Below are 17,421 nucleotides of genomic sequence, written 5' to 3'. Positions count from 1 at the left end.
CAATGTTGTTATATCCCAGGAACAGTGATGTAAGATTTTGCAGACAGTCCAAGTTTTCAATTTTTGATATATTATTGTGTTGCAGATATAAATGCGTGATGTTCGTTCCGAAATGTAAGTTTTCTATTTTACTTATCGAGTTATTGTGGAGATAAATTACGCGCAGGTTCCCACACATCGCAAAGTTACCCTTAATTAAAATATTTCATGTCGAATGAAAGGATAAATGCACGAAGCGTATAATATTATTATAATTTATGCTATTACGTTTTTTCAAGTCATTTGTAATCAATTCAATTTAAGAAAATCGATCATTAATAATGAATTTGTTGAACACACTTACGATCGCATTGATGAATTTGTCATTCATGTAAAGATGAGTGATTTTTCTCAGATGATCCTTTTTTAATTCTTTCGTAAGCGATTTCGATGCCTGCGTCTGTGAACACTTTTTTTCCACGTAGGCAGTCGTTAATTTAACCATTTTTTTAATCGATATAAATTCCAATTCATTCACAAACATCTGCGATAAAATCACATTATTCTGCCTTCTTTACTTTCGCTCGCGTTTTAGCATCACGGCTACATTCAAGCATTGATCAAACAATTCTCGCGGTGATACCACGTGATTTAAAATGAGATTAATATTCGATCCCAATATTAAAACTTTGGATTACTCGTGATATTAACAACTCAGTAAACTGAAATGCATTTCTTAATTTTATTTATACAGGATTCGAATGAATTAGAAATGCATTATCTGACCCGAAAAGAATTCTTTTTCATTAGTGTATAATATAATTGGTATACGAAATTTTGAAAATTCGGATCTTAATTTGTAACTTAATCATATCTCTATACTTATTACATTACATTCTTATTTTATGTTATATGTTTTTATACATGATGACATTATGATTATGGTTATTTCTTGATGCTTTGTCGTCTCGTTAACCCTCGTTGAACTAAATGAAAAAAAAATATCTGCCCCAATTAGCAACTTGTTCAAACACATTTGCACGTAAGCATCTGCAGTTCGTTGGAAATCCCTTGAAATGGCCGTTCCTCTTACATAATAGGTATTGTGAAAAATTGGGAGCCTAAATGACGGGGTAGTTTCCTGAAAGTTGATAATACAAAATTCGAATTCCTTGACGCAGGCGTGCTTCGACTTTGACGAGCACTCCTTGTACCTATAATGTTACAAACAGGTATGAGTGGCCCGCGGTTGCTATTGATCTGAACGCAAGTCTAGGTCAACTCTTGGTTCTCGTGACATTTCTTAAAAAAATCGCAGGGTGAAACGTGAAAACGTGAAACATGTCTGGTCCTGGATTTTCATTATGACTAACCGTCCCAGACGTACCTGCAGCCGTAGTCACCAACTCAAGATCCCCTTCTGAGTTTGAGCGTTTCAACACGGATCTCGCAACGCTTTGCAAGGCAAGTACCACCTAACAAATATACAACTCCTAGCTGTAGCGCATATGAGACCAAAGAAGAGTAATTTGAGAGAGTAATTTAATTATTTAAAAGAATCTTCAGTATTTACACGTGATGGAGAAAAACACTGTGCATACAGACGTAGTGTACCAATTAAAAAAGATATTCATTGGAAAATTACTGCACTTATTTTCCACGACCATTTGCATCCACCAAATTCGTAAGACTGTGATTTCCTCCTGCAGGTGTACCCGGTGAGCCCTGTTACGGGCCCGGGCGCTGCCAGGTCGGTATGGGAGTTGAGCCCGGACCCCGACATGGTGGGACACATGCCGAACAGTCCGTTGTCCGTGGAGGCGGCTCATGCCGGAGGCAAGGGGACCCGAAGAAGAAACAGCCCCGACGACGACGTCTACGCGGATGACGCCGCCCTCAGCCAGGTTTCCGGAGGGACCAGCGACAAGTCGAAGGAGATATTTGACCTGGTACGGGCCGGGTAAGTCTTCTTCAGAAGAATCGTTACAGTTCCTTACGCTTTGATAATACAGCACTGTATGCTCATTGCGATATTTTCTGCGATGAAATCATTTTTCGATAATTAAATGGGATGTGTATGATTGATTATAGGGAGGTCGAGGCTATTGAAACACTCATAGAAATCAATGGAACCTCCAGCATCCTCAGCGCCAGGGACGAATGGGGATACACACCTGCCCATTGGGCTGCCTTGGACGGAAACCTTGAGGTACGTTAGATGAGATTACTTATTTGAGATTTTTTTATATTTTCAACCTAACTGCGTGCATAAGTTTCAATTTTTCAGAAAAAAGAATTGCCGGTGCGAGTACTGCAATTGCGGTAAAATAGGTAAAGCATGAAAATGTTCTACATTCTACCAATAATAATTTCAGCCGTTGTCAGCGCAATTATATAGTAGGTAAAAAATTATCAAATAATGGTGAATGCCACAACAATTTCATGCTATCCCTGATCTTTCTTGTATTTCTGAGCTAGCAATTCTTTTCTTGTTCGTGTTGTTGCTATAAGTGTCATATTTGATTACAATACTTCAAAACTCATCACAATCTCTGTTCAATTTATGTCCGAGAAGTTTTCTCTGAAAAACTTTCTCCTTCAAAGGGTTGATATCCTTTTTTATTCGTACTTCTTCACGCACGTCAGTCGCTACCTCTATCATAAAATTCGGTGCTACTTTTGTGAAAAGCAATTTTCCAAACTCTTCCTTGTAGGTGATGCGTTACCTGGTGGAGCGGAACGGACCCGTCGATCTCTCTTGCTTGGGAACGCAGGGGCCCAGGCCCATCCACTGGGCCTGCCGCAAAGGGCACAGTGCAATCGTACAAACCTTGCTGAAGGTTGTAAAAACGTCTCACTACCGCAGTGAACAAGTTTTCCATAGCGCACGATGGACTGTGAGGGAGAAAAAGAGAAAGAGATGAATTTTTTTACAGGCCGGGGTGGCTGTGAACGCGGCCGATTTCAAGGGGTTGACGCCGCTGATGACGGCATGTATGTTTGGAAAAGCCGCAACTGCAGCTTTCCTTTTAGGATCCGGAGCTCAGTGTCACCTGACCGATATAAACGGGGACACAGCTTTGCACTGGGCCGCATACAAAGGCCACCCGGAGCTAATCAGGCTCTTGATGTACAGCGGCGTCGATCTGCAGAAGCCAGACTACTTCGGCTCGACGCCCCTGCACCTCGCCTGTCTATCCGGCAACGTAAACTGCGCGAGGATACTTTGCGAGAAGAGTAAAATCGAGCTTGAGCCGCGCGACAAGAACGGCAAAACGCCACTTCAGCTTGCTCGAGCTCATCGACATGCTGACATTGTAGCTATTCTTCAGGCCGAACAGAAACGGAGATCTCGGTGGATTCCACCGATGAACGAACTTTGGTCGGTCCCAGTCTTTTATGGTTTCGTCGCTTGTTACGCCTTGGCCTCAATTCCTTAATTTACCGATTGCTTGTTGCCTTATCCACAGAAATAATCCCATTTTTTTTTGTTCTTACATTTTTTGAAAAGACTCTGGAAAAGTACTAAAATATTGCAAAATATTCGGGTTTGAGTTATTATGGTATCAGCTTCGATGCTATCTTGAGAGTCTGACAATAATCGGTTTGACGTTAGTCTTGAGGTAATATCTTTTACCTTCTTCTGATGGAATGTCATCCAGATATTTCGTTGATCACAATGACAGTAGAAAAAAATTAGGCAGTCAATAGAACTGGGATTTCTCAGAAATTCCGGTTCAAGTTATCGTACAAGTTTTTGGAAGAAGAAATTTCACTCGAAAGCATAATTTCGAGAAATGGAGTGCTTTTAAACTTTGAAAATATGGTTCTTAAGAATAGTTTATGCGAAATCATCGCACTCTAAAATAATGAAATTTTCGTTCTTATTCACACTTTCTAAATGATTAATCCGGTTATTAGGGCATTGCTATTTGGAGGCGCAGGTAACAGCAAAGGGCCTCTTCTTCTTTTCATGGGCTCTGTCTTACTCTGGGGCTATCCAATGTATATGCTGAAGTGTATTCCATTGACGTGGGATGTTCTCCGAGGTAGCCACTATTGTTTTATTTATTGGAACATGGTGATGTGGATTTCATGGATTGTAGCCAATCGGCGGAACCCTGGATACGTGCCTCGAAACAGCGAGACCTACTATAGGGCCATAAAACAGGTGCTGTGATCCTTGCGTGTACTTGAACGTTTTTCCTCTTACAAAAATAAAACTAAAGCTAATGTGTTTTTTCTCCGCAGATTCCTTACTTTGACAAGTGGAAGAAACGGAACGTGATATTGTCGCGACTTTGCCACAGCTGCAGGTGTTTCAGACCACTCAGAGCGAAACACTGCCGTCTCTGCAATCGATGCGTAACGTACTTCGATCACCATTGTCCGTTTATCTACAATTGTGTTGGCCTTAGGAACAGGTTTGTACATACAAAACGAACCCAGGCCTCTGATTCTGCAACTTGTATCACGGTGATGAAAGTGATAAACACCATTTAGACCAGCGATCAGCTTTGGACGGAAAACCTCCTTTATCATCCGTTACAAAGTTACAGAGCCCAGACAAGTCCTTAATTTATCTCAACTATAGTTTTTTCATCCGAGCTCATTTCTTCCACTGTTTCAGAATGTGGTTCTTCCTTTTTGTCCTGAGCATCGCAATAAATTGTTCATTCACGTTATACTTCGCTTGCTACTGCATCGCGATTGAAGGGATTCAATTGCTTTATGTACTGGGTCTTCTTGAGGCTTTTGTTTTCTGCGGACTTGGATGGATATTGACTTGCACTTCCGTAAGACACATTATCATTCAAAACTACTGTCTTATTCTCGATAGCTCTGTAAAACCCCTTCTTTACTTCACAAACTGCAGGTTCTTCACGCCTGCATGAACCTCACAACAAACGAAATGTTCAATTATAAGAGATACTCATATCTGAGGGACAAACGAGGACGTTACTTGAATCCGTTCAGCAGAGGGCCAGTGCTGAACCTCATGGAATTTTTCCTCTGTCCTCCTGACCACTATGCCGATGACCCTCAGCACTATCATATCTTGAACGAGGACATCGGCACGTGATTTTTTAAATCTTCAATTGCAGATAGCTTTGCCACAAAAATAAATACCGCGAACTCAACTGAATTCGGTTCAATCCTAACTGAATATTTAGTGATTCGATGTAGCATGATGACATCAACAAAATATACATGTTGTATAATCAGCAATGTTTAACGGTAAAAAATACAATATGCTGATAGTAATACAATTTTTGTTCATCCGTGCTAATTTTCAAATTGCCACGACTAAAATGTTCTCATGAATAAAATTCTCTATGATCACTGTGCAAATTAGAGCCTCGCGAAGTAGAGTTTTTTACTTAAAAAATACGTTGTTCTTATAAGTAGTGTTTAGACAAATTTCTGTAGTGATATCTGGATCCAAACTACACAATATTGTTAAATAAATTATTTATTTTTATTCAATAAAGATCATTGCGCCATTACAAACTACGGATAAAAATGTAGAATAAAAAAATGGCACCCTTAATATCGCAATTACAATAATTAAGTTTACGTAAATTTATGAAAGAGTATAAAAAATATGAATGAAATAAATTACGTTAAAAGCGGTGTAGATTCGTGCACTATAAAACTGTTGCCTTTGATTACATAAATATTCTGAAGTAGAGATTCAATAGATAGACCACATCTGGTGGTAACTTGTAGAAAAAAAAAAAAATGAAGTAAAAATCTGTAAAATATGTATATGTATATATAAATCATTCTTCAATATCTTTGGCATACTATAGATTTACGCCATTTCGCCATCGTGAAATTTCCAATTTGGTCTCTTGAGTGCGACTATTCTCAAAGATTCTGCACGTATAATAATAATAATAATACTTTTCGCATGCGATTTCTGATTTATAGAAATTAACCTATAGTTAATGAGTCAATTGCGGCATTTAAACCATTTGCACATGAAATAAAAAATTGCACTAACATCTTGTATGTAAAATCTTGAGATACCTGATAATGAAACTAATGAAATTAAAACCCACAATATAATTCTCAAGTCTATGTGAGTTCGTAACAAAAGTCATAGTGCGGTGGATTGTCTGGGATCGGTGGAGGTTCGGTCGGAATGTCTATACCCTCTGCATCTAATAATCTCAATTTAATATCCATAGACAAGAGGGTTTCCAGGTCCTTTTCTGTTTCCTTGCTCGTCATCTTGTTGCCTAAAGTTCGGAATATAGACAGGTGATGGTACAGTTTGATTTCCAACAAAAGTGAAGAAACAATTTCTAATTTCCAAAGATTACATTGTAAACTAATGATTATTTTTCAGAAAGGCTTACCCAGTAAAGCATTGATCCCGTCAGTCCAGTAATCAAATACTTGCTCATCTGGTGCTACAAAGTCGAGACTGCTCACCTCGACAGAATCAAGGGCCAAAGAAAATGCAAGCTGATGGGTAGTCTTTCGCCGTTGTAAGTCCTTCATGTGCGGACAGTCTCTACCGGTTAAAAGCGCACGAATCTCGACAACCGCAAGTTTTGCTGGAAGCTCGTCAATTGTTGGCACAGACTTCTCATCGCATTCACCGTAATGAAACACTTTGTGATTTGGTGAAAGTCGAACGTACCGAAATTTGTCTTTCATTCTCTAAAGTCACAAATCATCATATTCCTTATATTGCAATTTTAGAGTACAGTGTTATTGATGAGAAATTAAACTAACAGCTCTGAAAGAAGCTCAACTTACTTGACCTCTGGGACCATATTTGGTGAAACGAGTACCTTCGACTAAGAACCCAAGCCTCTGCTGGCGTATAAGATCCATAATTTCAGGGGTAATTTGTTCCCGAAGTTCAATGATAGGTTTGGCATGGCTCTCACACTCCTCGCGGCTGGTCCTTTCTTGCTGCCAGAGGTTTGTGATTACAGAGTAAGTAAGTTGATGCAGTGTCAATTTAAACTTATCAAGTCCTGTCGGTTTGCTCTGAAGTGCTCGAGTGATTTGCTCTTTAACAACAGAGAAGACTTTGACAAAGTCCTCCGTCGTCGCCCGCATCTCTTTCCATGTTTTATTCAGTAAAACTATGCATACACAGTAAAACTCTTCAAAGGGATGATCATGTTTAAAAAACATTGGGTGATAACACTGCCCTTGTTCGCTGGGAGCTTCACCTATTCGTAATACCTAAAAGAAGGTCGAAAAATATTGGAATGTCATAGCATATTTCATTACTTGAATACAATTTTGTGTCAAATACTTGTCAATCGCTCAAAAATCTTACCTCGCAGAGAAGTTTTACTAATTCGACGCTAGTTCGTCCAAATGGACACTCATGCTCATCGGCTCGACACGAATTCTCCAGAACCACCTTTGTGTAACTCTCCACATGATTTCTGGCAAAGTAAACCATACAATCCAGAGCTAACATTCCTGGTGGAGTTTCGGTAAAATCCATGGCTGGGTTTATATCGTACTTAAAGCCTAGTTTCTTGTAATCTTTAGCAAAAATGCCTTGTTTTCGAGCTGTTACATCTCCGCTTACGGACCCTTCAGTATCAAATGCAATGCGACGAAGTTCTTTGATCTTGTCAAGTGCATCCTGATCTTGGGGATCCATTTTAGTCATCATTCTCTGTTCTAACAGTCCTAGCAACAGTGTCTGCAGCACATAGAGTTGATGTGCCATCTCGCTGCCAACCTGGAAGTAAATTGAACAATTTAAGAAAACTTTTATGAGAAAATGTTCACGTTTGAGTACCAATTTATTATTAAATCCTACCTGTCCTGTTGATTGTATAACATTGGTAACAAAGACGAGCCGTAATTGTTTAGATTGCAGAGTAGCAGCGACAGCTCGCCGTTTAGGCAAGTCTGCCTTGAGAAATAGAGCATTGATGAGGGACATAGCATTTTGTTGGATTTGAGGGCTCTGACTTTGCAAGTGCATGACTAAATTTGGAAAAGTAACTTCCTTTTCAACTTGACTGTATTTTCCCGAAGAATTCACGACAATATTTTCCAAAATTTGCAAGGATGCTTCGACGACCTTAGAGTCCGGCGGAGTCGCTTGATTGTTCACATAGCTAGCCACCTTATTTATGAACGGAGATTCCAATATATCCCACGATACAATCCCATGATCCATCAATTCCACAAAGGATTGTAAGAGAAAGGCTAGTGTGTTACTTTTAGATTTACCAGCCTCAACCTACCGTTATAAAAAGACATATGAAAGAACATTGGATTTGGATCAACAAATCGTTCAAGAAACAGAGTTACAGATTTGTAAGAGCAGTATTAGCTGTTTACTAGAAGAATAAAGAAGCAGCAATTCCTAGTTATTAAATACAAGGTATGAATAGTTTTTGTATTTTAAAGGGATTGGTTTTTGGTTAAACATTAATGTTACATCATATACACATTGCATAGTAAACTATGAGATGAGACAAGGTTTGATCATGGAAGGATCTTTATCGTTCTTCGATTCCTTTGAAGTTGAAGTTACATTATAACCCAAGTGTGCACGTCATGATTTTTCCAGATTCATTTGTAGATAAAAAAACTCGAAAACAATTTTGATGAGGCACACCAAACTTCCATGTGAATATAATTTATTAGAAACTTACTCTCTATGGTTACGAATGGTAATCGACCCTAATTTAACATCTGTCATGTAAATTGAATAATTGTTCGAAAACTCTAATTGCTTTTGAAATAATAGGGACAAGTAAATATTCAGCCTATCAAGGGTGTCCAAAATGCCTGAATACTTTTACACTGCAGTGCAAATAGTCACATTGTTAAAAATTACCTGTGAAATAATGAGAGCCAAGCCTTGTTTATTGATAAATTCCAAAGCAAATGTAACGTCGTTGCTAAGAGTGCTTAATTTCTGGAGTGCTGCAACTTTTTCATCGTTATTGCCATTGTTTAGTTTAGCTAGTATGTCGCTGGCTGTTTTTGAAGGTGAATGTTCCAGTCTTAAAATGCTTCCATTTTTTATTTCATTCCGATTTTTTTCTGTTATATAGTTATGGTTGTTATCTGAAAATTGCAGAGCATACGTGTCGGGATCTGAGAGATCCCAAGCATTGCACAGTTCCTGCAAGACGAAATATACAGTGATGAGTTCATCAGAAAATAGATAATTTATAAATAATATTGTCGCTATGACCAAAGATTTTACTTGAATTCAATTTATGCAACAAACTATACTTTTATCAAGTCAAAATATTTTAAGGATGTGCAACAAGCATAGAGCATAGCAGATATTGAATTTTTATTTAGATTAATTTGATCCTTAGGTTGAATATCCGCATTCAGTACTATTGGCAGTCGATAATTCGCTGAAAAGTAAACTGGAGGTTGGATGAATAGGCTCTTCAATCTTCATTTAATTAAAGTATGTATGTACCTGAATTATTCCGGTCAAAGGCTGCTTTTGATTAAATTCAATTAATTGTGCTTGTTGATCGGCCATTTCTATGGCTATTTTAACAATATTCGAATCCTTCGTGGCTGGCATTTTTATTGTTTTTGTATACATGGGACACCGAACTGTAGTGGTGATTGTCAGCCGCAGTCAATTTTGGTTGATAATAAAATGACAGAGAATAGCTTATTGCTATTCTCTGTGAAAGTGAACTTTGTGCATCAAGGTGCAGCCGTTATTAGTCATCTACGCACTAATCACGTTCACAACTTTATTTATCTGGAATCCGCAACATGAAACACAACTCCCAACAACGGACTACGCGACAACTCAATGAGTGCCACGAACTTGACGTTTAGGAAAATGACAATGAAATCCTGGGCTGCGTTCACAAACTTTAGTTGGTAAGGTTGGTAAGATGTATTCCGAACTAATCTCATTCGCTGTTTTATCCTTGTTTATCATAGCAGATCTTTGTCAAGTTGCGGAATATACCCTTCAGACTTCTTCAGAATCGACTGGCGTTTGTTTGTCCACGGTCCGTGTGAAAAGACAAAAGAATAAACGAATTCTTCTAACAAGGTCAATTTATTTACAAGATAATAATGTCATATGGCTATTGTCAATTGTTCATTATTTCTACTTATTTTTAGATGCAAACAACATTTTATACAACAGCCTGTTACAACAAGCTTAGAAAAATATAAGCTATTATCTAATTTTAGAAAAAAATTAAGTTACATTATTTTAATATTTGTTGGCACTATTGCTCATGTTGTATTGAAAATCCTTATTTGCTGATCTCGAGCGCAGGCATACATATATGTGGTATATTTGTGTTTTTTCCTACCCAGCACTGTCAAAAAAAATTGACTCATAAGAAAGTTGTTGAAGTCTGTACTCTAAATAAAGCGTTTTTAATCATTTAGATGAAAAATTTGACAAGACTGGGTCTTATTTTGGACTTGCAGAAGATATTTCAAATTAAATTTCATGCATAATTTCTTCATAATCTTTACAGCCTTTGTTTTTATTCTTACGCATAAGTAGTAAATGAAACATACTAACCAATGCATGTACTTTCCTCGCAAGATTACATAGCGACACTGACAAAAAATATTGTCATTATTTATAAAAATGTATTTACATGTACCATAATTGCACCCTTTAGAATTCAAATTTGATTAGAATGTGATCGATATTCCGATATTGTACAAATACGATTGTTAATAATTGACTAAAACTGTGATACAAGACTGTCTGTGCAGTTATTACCTATAGTACTACAGTCTCGTTGCTAAATTAGATATAAATATAATTCGCTAGTGTTGAATTAGAATCTGTTTGCTTACTAAGAATGGCACAGAATTATCTCATTACGATTCGAATGAAAAGAACCTTCGTTGACTAATCTATACTAGTTTAACATTCCAAGTTTGCTTAATATACATTAAAAGAATATACCAAAATAGGTAAACTTTCGAAATTGAAAATAAAATTCAAAAGAAAAATAAAAAAATTGTAATTACAACAATATACGCTATAGTTGAACCGTTATTGAAGTCTTTTTAAAGATATTGAAAATCATGAAACATTTGTTATATCATATTTTCCAGTCCCATGGTATACATAAGACTCCATCGCTCATAACTGAATAGTAGTGAGTGACCCATAGCCTAATCCCAGAAAGCATTGGCATTAGAACAGTTTTGTTCTGCAAAAGGTGTTCGCAGCATTCTATCATCAAATCTGGTGTTATGCTATCATCTTTATCTAGCGCTGCCAGCTCTAGCTCGAGTGCTACTTTTCTATGAAGCTCTCGTTCTACGTGTTTCACCCTGAAAAATACATTAAACTGTTAAGTTTTTTGAAAACCTTCAATAAAACGAATTTATTCACAAAGTGTAATGAAAATATTTGTCTGCAACACAACTAGTTACAAATGATAAGGGCATAACATAGTCGATCTGACATTTGTGCCACAAGGAAATATTCTCGCACAGATTTTTTAACAGCAGCTGAGCTGATACTCCAAAATGATTCGCTGTTGTGTCATCAAGTCCAAGTCAGTAATTGAGTTCATTGACTTTTGGCAGTTTTTTCAATTTCCTAGATTTGTAAAACCCCTGATAATTTTGTGAAGAAACATACCTGTTGTAATGATTTAATCTCTCAGTAGCTGCATTCAAATTTTCTGTGATGAAGCTAATTAATAGAAAACTAGGGCAGGATGATGGAACGATGAATTGTCCTGTGGGTGATAGCATCAGAGGCCCAGCTTCGCTATTAAAAAGAATAGATATTTAATGATAATTGCTTCAATTTCATCGAAATTCGAAAAAAAATTAGCACAAGACTCTGAAGAACCTACGTTTCGACTACAATTTCGTAAGCGCTCAGATCTTCGGGCCAATCTGTCGGGTATTTTCTACGGCTACGATAGTCACTCAGAGTAGTAGTTAACTGACGCAACTGTTGTTCGTACTGATCCACCATGACCTTCGGCATGAATTTCCTGCACATAAATTGCACCCTGAGCCTTACCGTCACTCATTACCTACTCTACGTTACACACCGTCTTCCAACTTTGATGCCAAGCAGAACTTGAGAGACAGCCTTTTCAAATGCCGGGAGCCGCAGCAGAACAGCATCTTGTTTTTTCACATTCTTCACTAGCTGCAATGTTAACCGTTAAAACCACATACTACTTTAACGACTACCACTCAATTTCTACTTCAAAATTTTGTATCTATTAACATGTCTTACATCAAGCCAGTTGTGCCGCACTTCACCAGAGTTCAACATTACATTTCCCTCCAAATTGATGCCTGTGTCATTAGCAAAGACTAGAATTCTACCTTGGAGAACTTTCATGGGCTCAGGATGGTGTTTGGAGAGTGCTAGAAAGGCTAATAAGCAACCGCGATAGTGAGCAATATTCCAGCCGCAGTCCCAAACTATTTTCTTCAAGCCCAAGTCTAAACATAATTCTTTCTCTAGTTTGGCCACCTCCTCACGGATCGGTCGACATGCCTCTAATTTCACAAGGGCTTCATTGCTATGCTTTTCTAAATATGCTCTGAAACACCAAAACATCTTTGTGACTCTTAACAATCCATAGTACAAACCAAAATATACTTATGTATAAGTTTTTATATAATTATGTACTAATTTTCTGACATTTCCAGGCACTCAACATTTTTTTCTGGACACTATTATTACACAATGTATAGAATGCATAAAACCTATAATAACGCGATCAGCATACTTGATTAGAAAGAAAATGCTTCTTCGTTAGTTGAAGGTAATGCTGATTTTTCTTTGAATGTGTATGAAAAGTGGTCGCAGCCGTTTTTTAAACCCCATCTTTTATTTATTTATATCATCATCCTGATTTCATCTTTTTTGTTCTGGATCATTATAAAAATAATTGATTTATCAAAGTAAATTGAAAGCAGTTTATTTTTGCTGCGTGCATTAGATGATTACTTGTGGAAATATATAATAACATCAGTAATTAATGGATTTCTACCAAATTTTCTAAGATATGACAGAATTTTAAAGACTTATTTGTGCTTTGCATATACATTTCACAACGTCTATGCACTGATACATCGTGAACCTTGTCTTGAACGTTGAAGGTGACGGTTGTGAAAACCAACCAAAGAAAGAGCTGAATTCTATTAAAGGTTGATCGCGTTTAGGGCTGATACATACACTTACTTGAACGTGTCAGGTTCCAAGTTGATTTTCCTCCTCATAATAATGGAAGCATAGATAGGATCATCCTCAAGTTCAGAAAAATCAATTCTGCCATCATGTGCTCTATACCTCTGCCAAAATTGTGACTTTAGCTTTGAAACTGGTGGTTTTTTCTCTTCTATTTTATCAACGAAAGTTGTGGAAAGATTGCATGCCTTAAGTATGCACAGAATTGTTTCTCTGACATCACGATCTGCCAACTGTATTTTCACCAAGGTAAATTTTCCAGCCTTGACTTCTTTTTCGTCTTTTGAGCGTAGATAAAAGGGCAGCGTAGTCGGCCTGATTGGCCTCCGTTGCTGCAGAGTTTCAATCAAAGAACTCAACTGCTTCAGGGAGTTTTCATTCACAGTCTGGAGATTAAATGAAGCAAACTTTATAATTAATATTTGCTCCAGTGTTGGCATTTTTGTATAGCACTTGAAATCGGTGAATGAACAAAGGATTGACGAAACTCTTTCACGCACAAGTATGTACGATATAAATAACATAGAATCTGCCAGATCTTAACGCTATACCTATCCATGTTAGAAACACACGCAGTATAACTTATGTCATCACAGAATACAAAACAAAAATTTAAAAACAAGGACTTACCCTTTGTGTGGGAAATTGGCCAAACAAGTCGGGATGCACAGAGAAATAGAAGGGTCTTAAAGCCGTAGATACTTCACCTGTGCTTAGGGCCCTTACAGCGTCTTGGCTGCGGATGCTGGATATTAAGAAAAATCATTTTTAGACAAAAAGTAATTTGAAATTAATTTCAAATTGCAGTATTTTTCGAATATCTATTGGCTTACCATTTTTTTAACGTGCAATACATCTTGAGTAATAAATTCTGCTAGTTTCTTAATATTTTCATGTTTCAGTGAACTCTGTGGTGCACTCTGTATTTATTCCTAGGATAATTATCTAGTACACTATTGAATATTTTCGAAAATCTACGGAACACGAATCGTCGCGTACGTCACGTTACCTTGAACAACGAACGTGAAAGGATAATAAAATGTGTTGTGTTCTGAACTCAGCTTGCTGTCTTTATCTCTCTTGCTCTACCCGATTTTTCCTGAGCTCTCTCTCAGTCTTCAGAAATTTTTAGGACCGGCAGCTTATCTCGGAACACAACGGAATACACCCTACCTTTAATCCCGTAGAATTTTTAGTACCGGTGATTCGTTTGAAAATACAGTAACTGATACAGCGTCATCACCAAGATGAAACTTCGAACTTGGCTCAAGCCTCTAACACACAGCAGTCATGCATATTTTCTGTAGATGTAAGGTTAGGTTGATTAGGATATGTTACATCTGATTGGTGGATACTTGAAATTCCACAACTTTTATTTTCATTTCAGCGAGCAGCACAATGACGCCAAGTAACTGGTTATATTCATTTAAATAAATAGTTGATAATTTATTAGCTGTCAGCATTACATATCATTATTATACTTGTACATAGGTACGAACATACATACACATGAATTGCCTATGGATAAATTCGACATTGTAGTGATTAATTAATTAAATAACCATGGGACGATAATTACTTAATTCAGTGATATTATTAATACAATTGTACTAGGTTTTGAATATAACAAAGAGGAAGCTGAGGAATATTATACTAATTGTTAGCACCATAATACAGTATAATTTGCGATTCGCTCTTTGGTACGTATCAGCTTTTTTTAATTGCTTATAACCCTCTTGCACTTGTATCTGTGTCTGTTCAACGTTGTAGTCAATTCGGTCTAATACGCTACCTTGATCCTGAACCATGTGTGCCAGGTCCTACAAAAATCATAAGCAGATTGTTAGTAACGATTGTCCATTGGTTTGTTTTATTTGGTTGTATCAAAAATCTACAAGTATTGTTGTATTGAAGCAAGGAAATAACTTCATGGTAAATCTCTACCTTAAATATATGATTTAGATCAGATATGCTCTGTACAATATGTCCGACTTCTTGTTCTCTTATCATTGCTTCTCTGGTCCGCTCTTCGTCATCAAATTCCAAAAGGACCTCTTGCTGCAACTGCCGTTCGTGTTGTTGTTCATAGTTACTTCCACCAACCTGAGCAAACTTTAAATCTGTTGCCCATGAATCCGATGGTTCAACAGAAACAAACTCTTGATCTTCCTCAAAGTACTGCCGACTTCTTTCTTCTCTCGAATTCAATTCTGTCATTAACATGGATTACATTTAGATAAAGCCTGGATGACGATTGAATAATCTTTACACGATTATGTTGTGAATCGGATTCTGTGTTTCAGCCTTCAGATATTTAAACAAAGCCACGATCTTAACTGACATAAATTTGAGTTTTTCTTTTAGATGCGATCAAACCTAGATAAAAATATATAGACATATCAATGTCAATTTGCCCAAGAGAGAACTGCAGTTGCATTGAGTGAATAAAAGTAAAATCGATAAAATGGAGCATGCATCACTGAACAGAGATCTTTTGAACCTATTTCTTTTATGTTTTCTCCCCCAGCATTTTAGTAATGAATAAGATTCTGACTTTTATCAAACTTGAACATAACAATTTTTACTTGACTTGGAACATCGTGACTTTTAGTTTAATTTTAACACAGTGTTATGTACATCTTCAGGTTTAGGATTCTGGCTGAACAGATGATAAAATTATATCAATAGTGATAGTACGCTGTAAGTAGTGGCTTTGCGCAGCTCGATAGGATAACCCCAGCTCCTGGAGAGCAGTGGAAAGAGCTACTGCGGCACTGGCTGCAAGTCGACGTTCACTTGCTCTACTTTCTTGTCTGGCAGCTGTCTTGATAAGTTGCACTTGCCGATGGCCACTTGTAAATGCTCTTCCCATCTCTCTGGTCAATTGCTCCATCTGCCTTTCTTCCTGCACATGCCATACAAAATTATGCTCAACTTTTTTCAATAGAGCTATTTATTACAAATATTTACATTTAAAATCCCCTGACATTAATTTTTTTCATTTGAAAAGAACATGATTATTCGCTGAAATCTATTTCAGGCAATAATATATTACAAGAGGCGGAAAAAGGTGGAAGGCAAATAATATGCTGATACTTAGATATTCCATTTACATTTCAATATGAATTGACTAGAGCCTTATGCCAGCTCCAGTCATACCTGAGACGTGTCATCCAACGTTGGCCTGGTCAAATGCTTTGCATGAAGTTCCTTTAATTCAGCAAGCTTTGCTCGCAGTCTACTAAGGATGTATTGGGTTTCTTCCAGAGCATCAGACCATGCAGGTGGTGCATCTCCAGCCAAATTCAAACCCCCTAGCTCGACGTCACCTCCAGTCATTGATTCCGGGGCTACAAGAGCCATTCTGTCCGACAAATTCTGTGTTAAAATAGTAATTATCGCATGATGATTTGCTGTCAATTGGCATATGGTTAATCAAACCAAGTTTGAAGAAATTACTGTGGGCTAACATCAGTAAATGAATTAACGAAAATTTTCTTACTTGTTCAGAGTATATGTGTCGAGTCTGTGATGCATTGTTACGCATAAGAATAAAAGGTTCTGTTAAACTTCGAGTCGCCATTGTTTTATTACAGTACAGTCTTTATTAAGTCTGACTCTAAATATTTATCACTCTCGTTTTTTACACCTTGACAGCTCTAAGACCGAGCCGTCATCAACAGGGAGTCGCAGTTGTCATGTTTCTAACCACGGAATTTTTATTTTTCAACGAATCGATCCATTGTTCTGTAACATGCACGGCGAAACGTTTAGTTTCTCTTAATTGGGATATTCAAGGGCTTTCTGAAGTATCAGTTCCACCTTCATTGCTGGCCATGTAACATTTTATCTAAATTTAATAGAGTATACGACGAGCCTATCTTGGTTTCTATCCGTTTATGTGACTTATAATACCGAACATTGACTTGGGCATAGACGAAATAAATATTTCAAGACAAGTAACTAAACTTCATTATTTGGTATGAAAACGTAGATTAGGAATGTTGGCATGTTAACCGTCTGAAGTCAACGTTAATGGGTCGGTGAGAGAGAATAGTTGGTAATTGCAGGAAACTTCTATATTAACCGTATTCAGGCTCATCTAGCCCACACTTTCGGCGAGCCTTACACCCGTATTCATAGTCCTTCCTTGAGAAACAAGGATTCCTTGTTCCTCATTTCACGTTTCACGAACAAGGAATCCTTGTTCCTCAAGGAAGGACTATGAATAAGGGTGTAAGTTCATATAACGATTT

General features: G+C 37.3%; 4 protein-coding genes and 2 long non-coding RNA genes across 10 annotated transcripts; 3 read left to right on the top strand and 3 right to left on the bottom strand.

The window, feature by feature from the left end:
- The first annotated feature begins 1,209 nt into the window (after positions 1 to 1,209).
- Patsas (palmitoyltransferase Patsas) lies at positions 1,210 to 5,490 on the top strand. Its single transcript, XM_046619172.2, has 9 exons — positions 1,210 to 1,443; positions 1,689 to 1,939; positions 2,071 to 2,188; positions 2,694 to 2,819; positions 2,916 to 3,361; positions 3,901 to 4,150; positions 4,231 to 4,403; positions 4,610 to 4,775; positions 4,856 to 5,490. Exons 2-9 carry the CDS (start codon positions 1,761 to 1,763, stop codon positions 5,060 to 5,062), a joined length of 1,665 nt encoding a protein of 554 aa, XP_046475128.1. The 5' UTR covers positions 1,210 to 1,443; positions 1,689 to 1,760; the 3' UTR covers positions 5,063 to 5,490.
- Positions 5,369 to 9,790, bottom strand: Ced-12 (engulfment and cell motility Ced-12). 2 transcript variants are annotated; one of them, XM_046619162.2, is made up of 7 exons: positions 9,419 to 9,790; positions 8,816 to 9,106; positions 7,784 to 8,212; positions 7,286 to 7,702; positions 6,751 to 7,188; positions 6,345 to 6,651; positions 5,369 to 6,224 (listed from the first exon to the last, which is right to left on the bottom strand). In XM_046619162.2, exons 1-7 carry the CDS (start codon positions 9,548 to 9,550, stop codon positions 6,061 to 6,063), a joined length of 2,178 nt encoding a protein of 725 aa, XP_046475118.1. In that variant the 5' UTR covers positions 9,551 to 9,790; the 3' UTR covers positions 5,369 to 6,060. The 2 variants fall into 2 exon arrangements, with proteins under 2 accessions (XP_046475118.1, XP_046475119.1); XM_046619163.2 differs by lacking the exon at positions 7,784 to 8,212.
- LOC124215608 (uncharacterized) lies at positions 9,536 to 10,540 on the top strand. The gene is made up of 2 exons (XR_006882400.2): positions 9,536 to 10,018; positions 10,090 to 10,540. It is a non-coding gene; the product is annotated as an uncharacterized lncRNA (long non-coding RNA).
- LOC124215598 (T-cell activation inhibitor, mitochondrial) lies at positions 10,006 to 14,473 on the bottom strand. 3 transcript variants are annotated; one of them, XM_046619181.2, is made up of 9 exons: positions 14,339 to 14,473; positions 13,999 to 14,174; positions 13,796 to 13,910; positions 13,160 to 13,551; positions 12,203 to 12,515; positions 12,012 to 12,112; positions 11,808 to 11,969; positions 11,588 to 11,719; positions 10,006 to 11,274 (listed from the first exon to the last, which is right to left on the bottom strand). In XM_046619181.2, exons 2-9 carry the CDS (start codon positions 14,019 to 14,021, stop codon positions 11,040 to 11,042), a joined length of 1,473 nt encoding a protein of 490 aa, XP_046475137.1. In that variant the 5' UTR covers positions 14,022 to 14,174; positions 14,339 to 14,473; the 3' UTR covers positions 10,006 to 11,039. The 3 variants fall into 3 exon arrangements, with proteins under 3 accessions (XP_046475137.1, XP_068990615.1, XP_068990614.1); XM_069134514.1 differs by having other exon boundaries at positions 13,999 to 14,097; XM_069134513.1 differs by having other exon boundaries at positions 13,999 to 14,097; positions 14,175 to 14,439.
- LOC124215607 (uncharacterized) lies at positions 14,451 to 16,740 on the top strand. Its single transcript, XR_006882399.2, has 2 exons — positions 14,451 to 14,656; positions 16,433 to 16,740. It is a non-coding gene; the product is annotated as an uncharacterized lncRNA (long non-coding RNA).
- Syx16 (syntaxin 16) lies at positions 14,591 to 17,129 on the bottom strand. Of its 2 annotated transcripts, none has more exons than XM_046619186.2 (5): positions 16,668 to 17,129; positions 16,325 to 16,543; positions 15,863 to 16,070; positions 15,110 to 15,375; positions 14,591 to 14,985 (listed from the first exon to the last, which is right to left on the bottom strand). In XM_046619186.2, the coding sequence occupies exons 1-5, from the start codon at positions 16,746 to 16,748 to the stop codon at positions 14,776 to 14,778; spliced, it is 984 nt and encodes a 327-aa protein (XP_046475142.1). In that variant the 5' UTR covers positions 16,749 to 17,129; the 3' UTR covers positions 14,591 to 14,775. The 2 variants fall into 2 exon arrangements, with proteins under 2 accessions (XP_046475142.1, XP_046475144.1); XM_046619188.2 differs by having other exon boundaries at positions 16,325 to 16,529.
- Positions 17,130 to 17,421: the final 292 nt, after the last annotated feature.

Source organism: Neodiprion pinetum, chromosome 3 (genome assembly GCF_021155775.2).
Source record: "Neodiprion pinetum isolate iyNeoPine1 chromosome 3, iyNeoPine1.2, whole genome shotgun sequence".
In the NCBI taxonomy this organism is placed as follows: domain Eukaryota; kingdom Metazoa; phylum Arthropoda; class Insecta; order Hymenoptera; family Diprionidae; genus Neodiprion; species Neodiprion pinetum.
This window is presented reverse-complemented; position numbering and strand designations above follow the sequence as displayed.

Bases quoted from the DNA above. Each gene is read 5' to 3' on its own strand.
- Patsas (XM_046619172.2), top strand. From the start codon at position 1,761: ATGGTGGGACACATGCCGAACAGTCCGTTGTCCGTGGAGGCGGCTCAT. The intron at 1,940-2,070 runs GTAAGTCTTCTT...GATTGATTATAG, and splicing joins TTTGACCTGGTACGGGCCGG to GGAGGTCGAGGCTATTGAAA. The intron at 2,820-2,915 runs GTTGTAAAAACG...ATTTTTTTACAG, and splicing joins TCGTACAAACCTTGCTGAAG to GCCGGGGTGGCTGTGAACGC.
- Ced-12 (XM_046619162.2), bottom strand. From the start codon at position 9,550: ATGTATACAAAAACAATAAAAATGCCAGCCACGAAGGATTCGAATATT. The intron at 9,107-9,418 runs GTACATACATAC...TTCGTCTTGCAG, and splicing joins CTTTGACCGGAATAATTCAG to GAACTGTGCAATGCTTGGGA. The intron at 6,225-6,344 runs GTAAGCCTTTCT...TCCGAACTTTAG, and splicing joins CGGGATCAATGCTTTACTGG to GCAACAAGATGACGAGCAAG.
- LOC124215598 (XM_046619181.2), bottom strand. From the start codon at position 14,021: ATGTATTGCACGTTAAAAAAATG. The intron at 12,516-13,159 runs GTAAGTGTATGT...TTGGTGTTTCAG, and splicing joins TTGGAACCTGACACGTTCAA to AGCATATTTAGAAAAGCATA. The intron at 12,113-12,202 runs GTAAGACATGTT...TTAACATTGCAG, and splicing joins TGCGGCACAACTGGCTTGAT to CTAGTGAAGAATGTGAAAAA.
- Syx16 (XM_046619186.2), bottom strand. From the start codon at position 16,748: ATGGCGACTCGAAGTTTAACAGAACCTTTTATTCTTATGCGTAACAAT. The intron at 16,544-16,667 runs GTAAGAAAATTT...ATTTTAACACAG, and splicing joins GACACATATACTCTGAACAA to AATTTGTCGGACAGAATGGC. The intron at 15,376-15,862 runs GTACTATCACTA...TGTTAATGACAG, and splicing joins GCAAAGCCACTACTTACAGC to AATTGAATTCGAGAGAAGAA.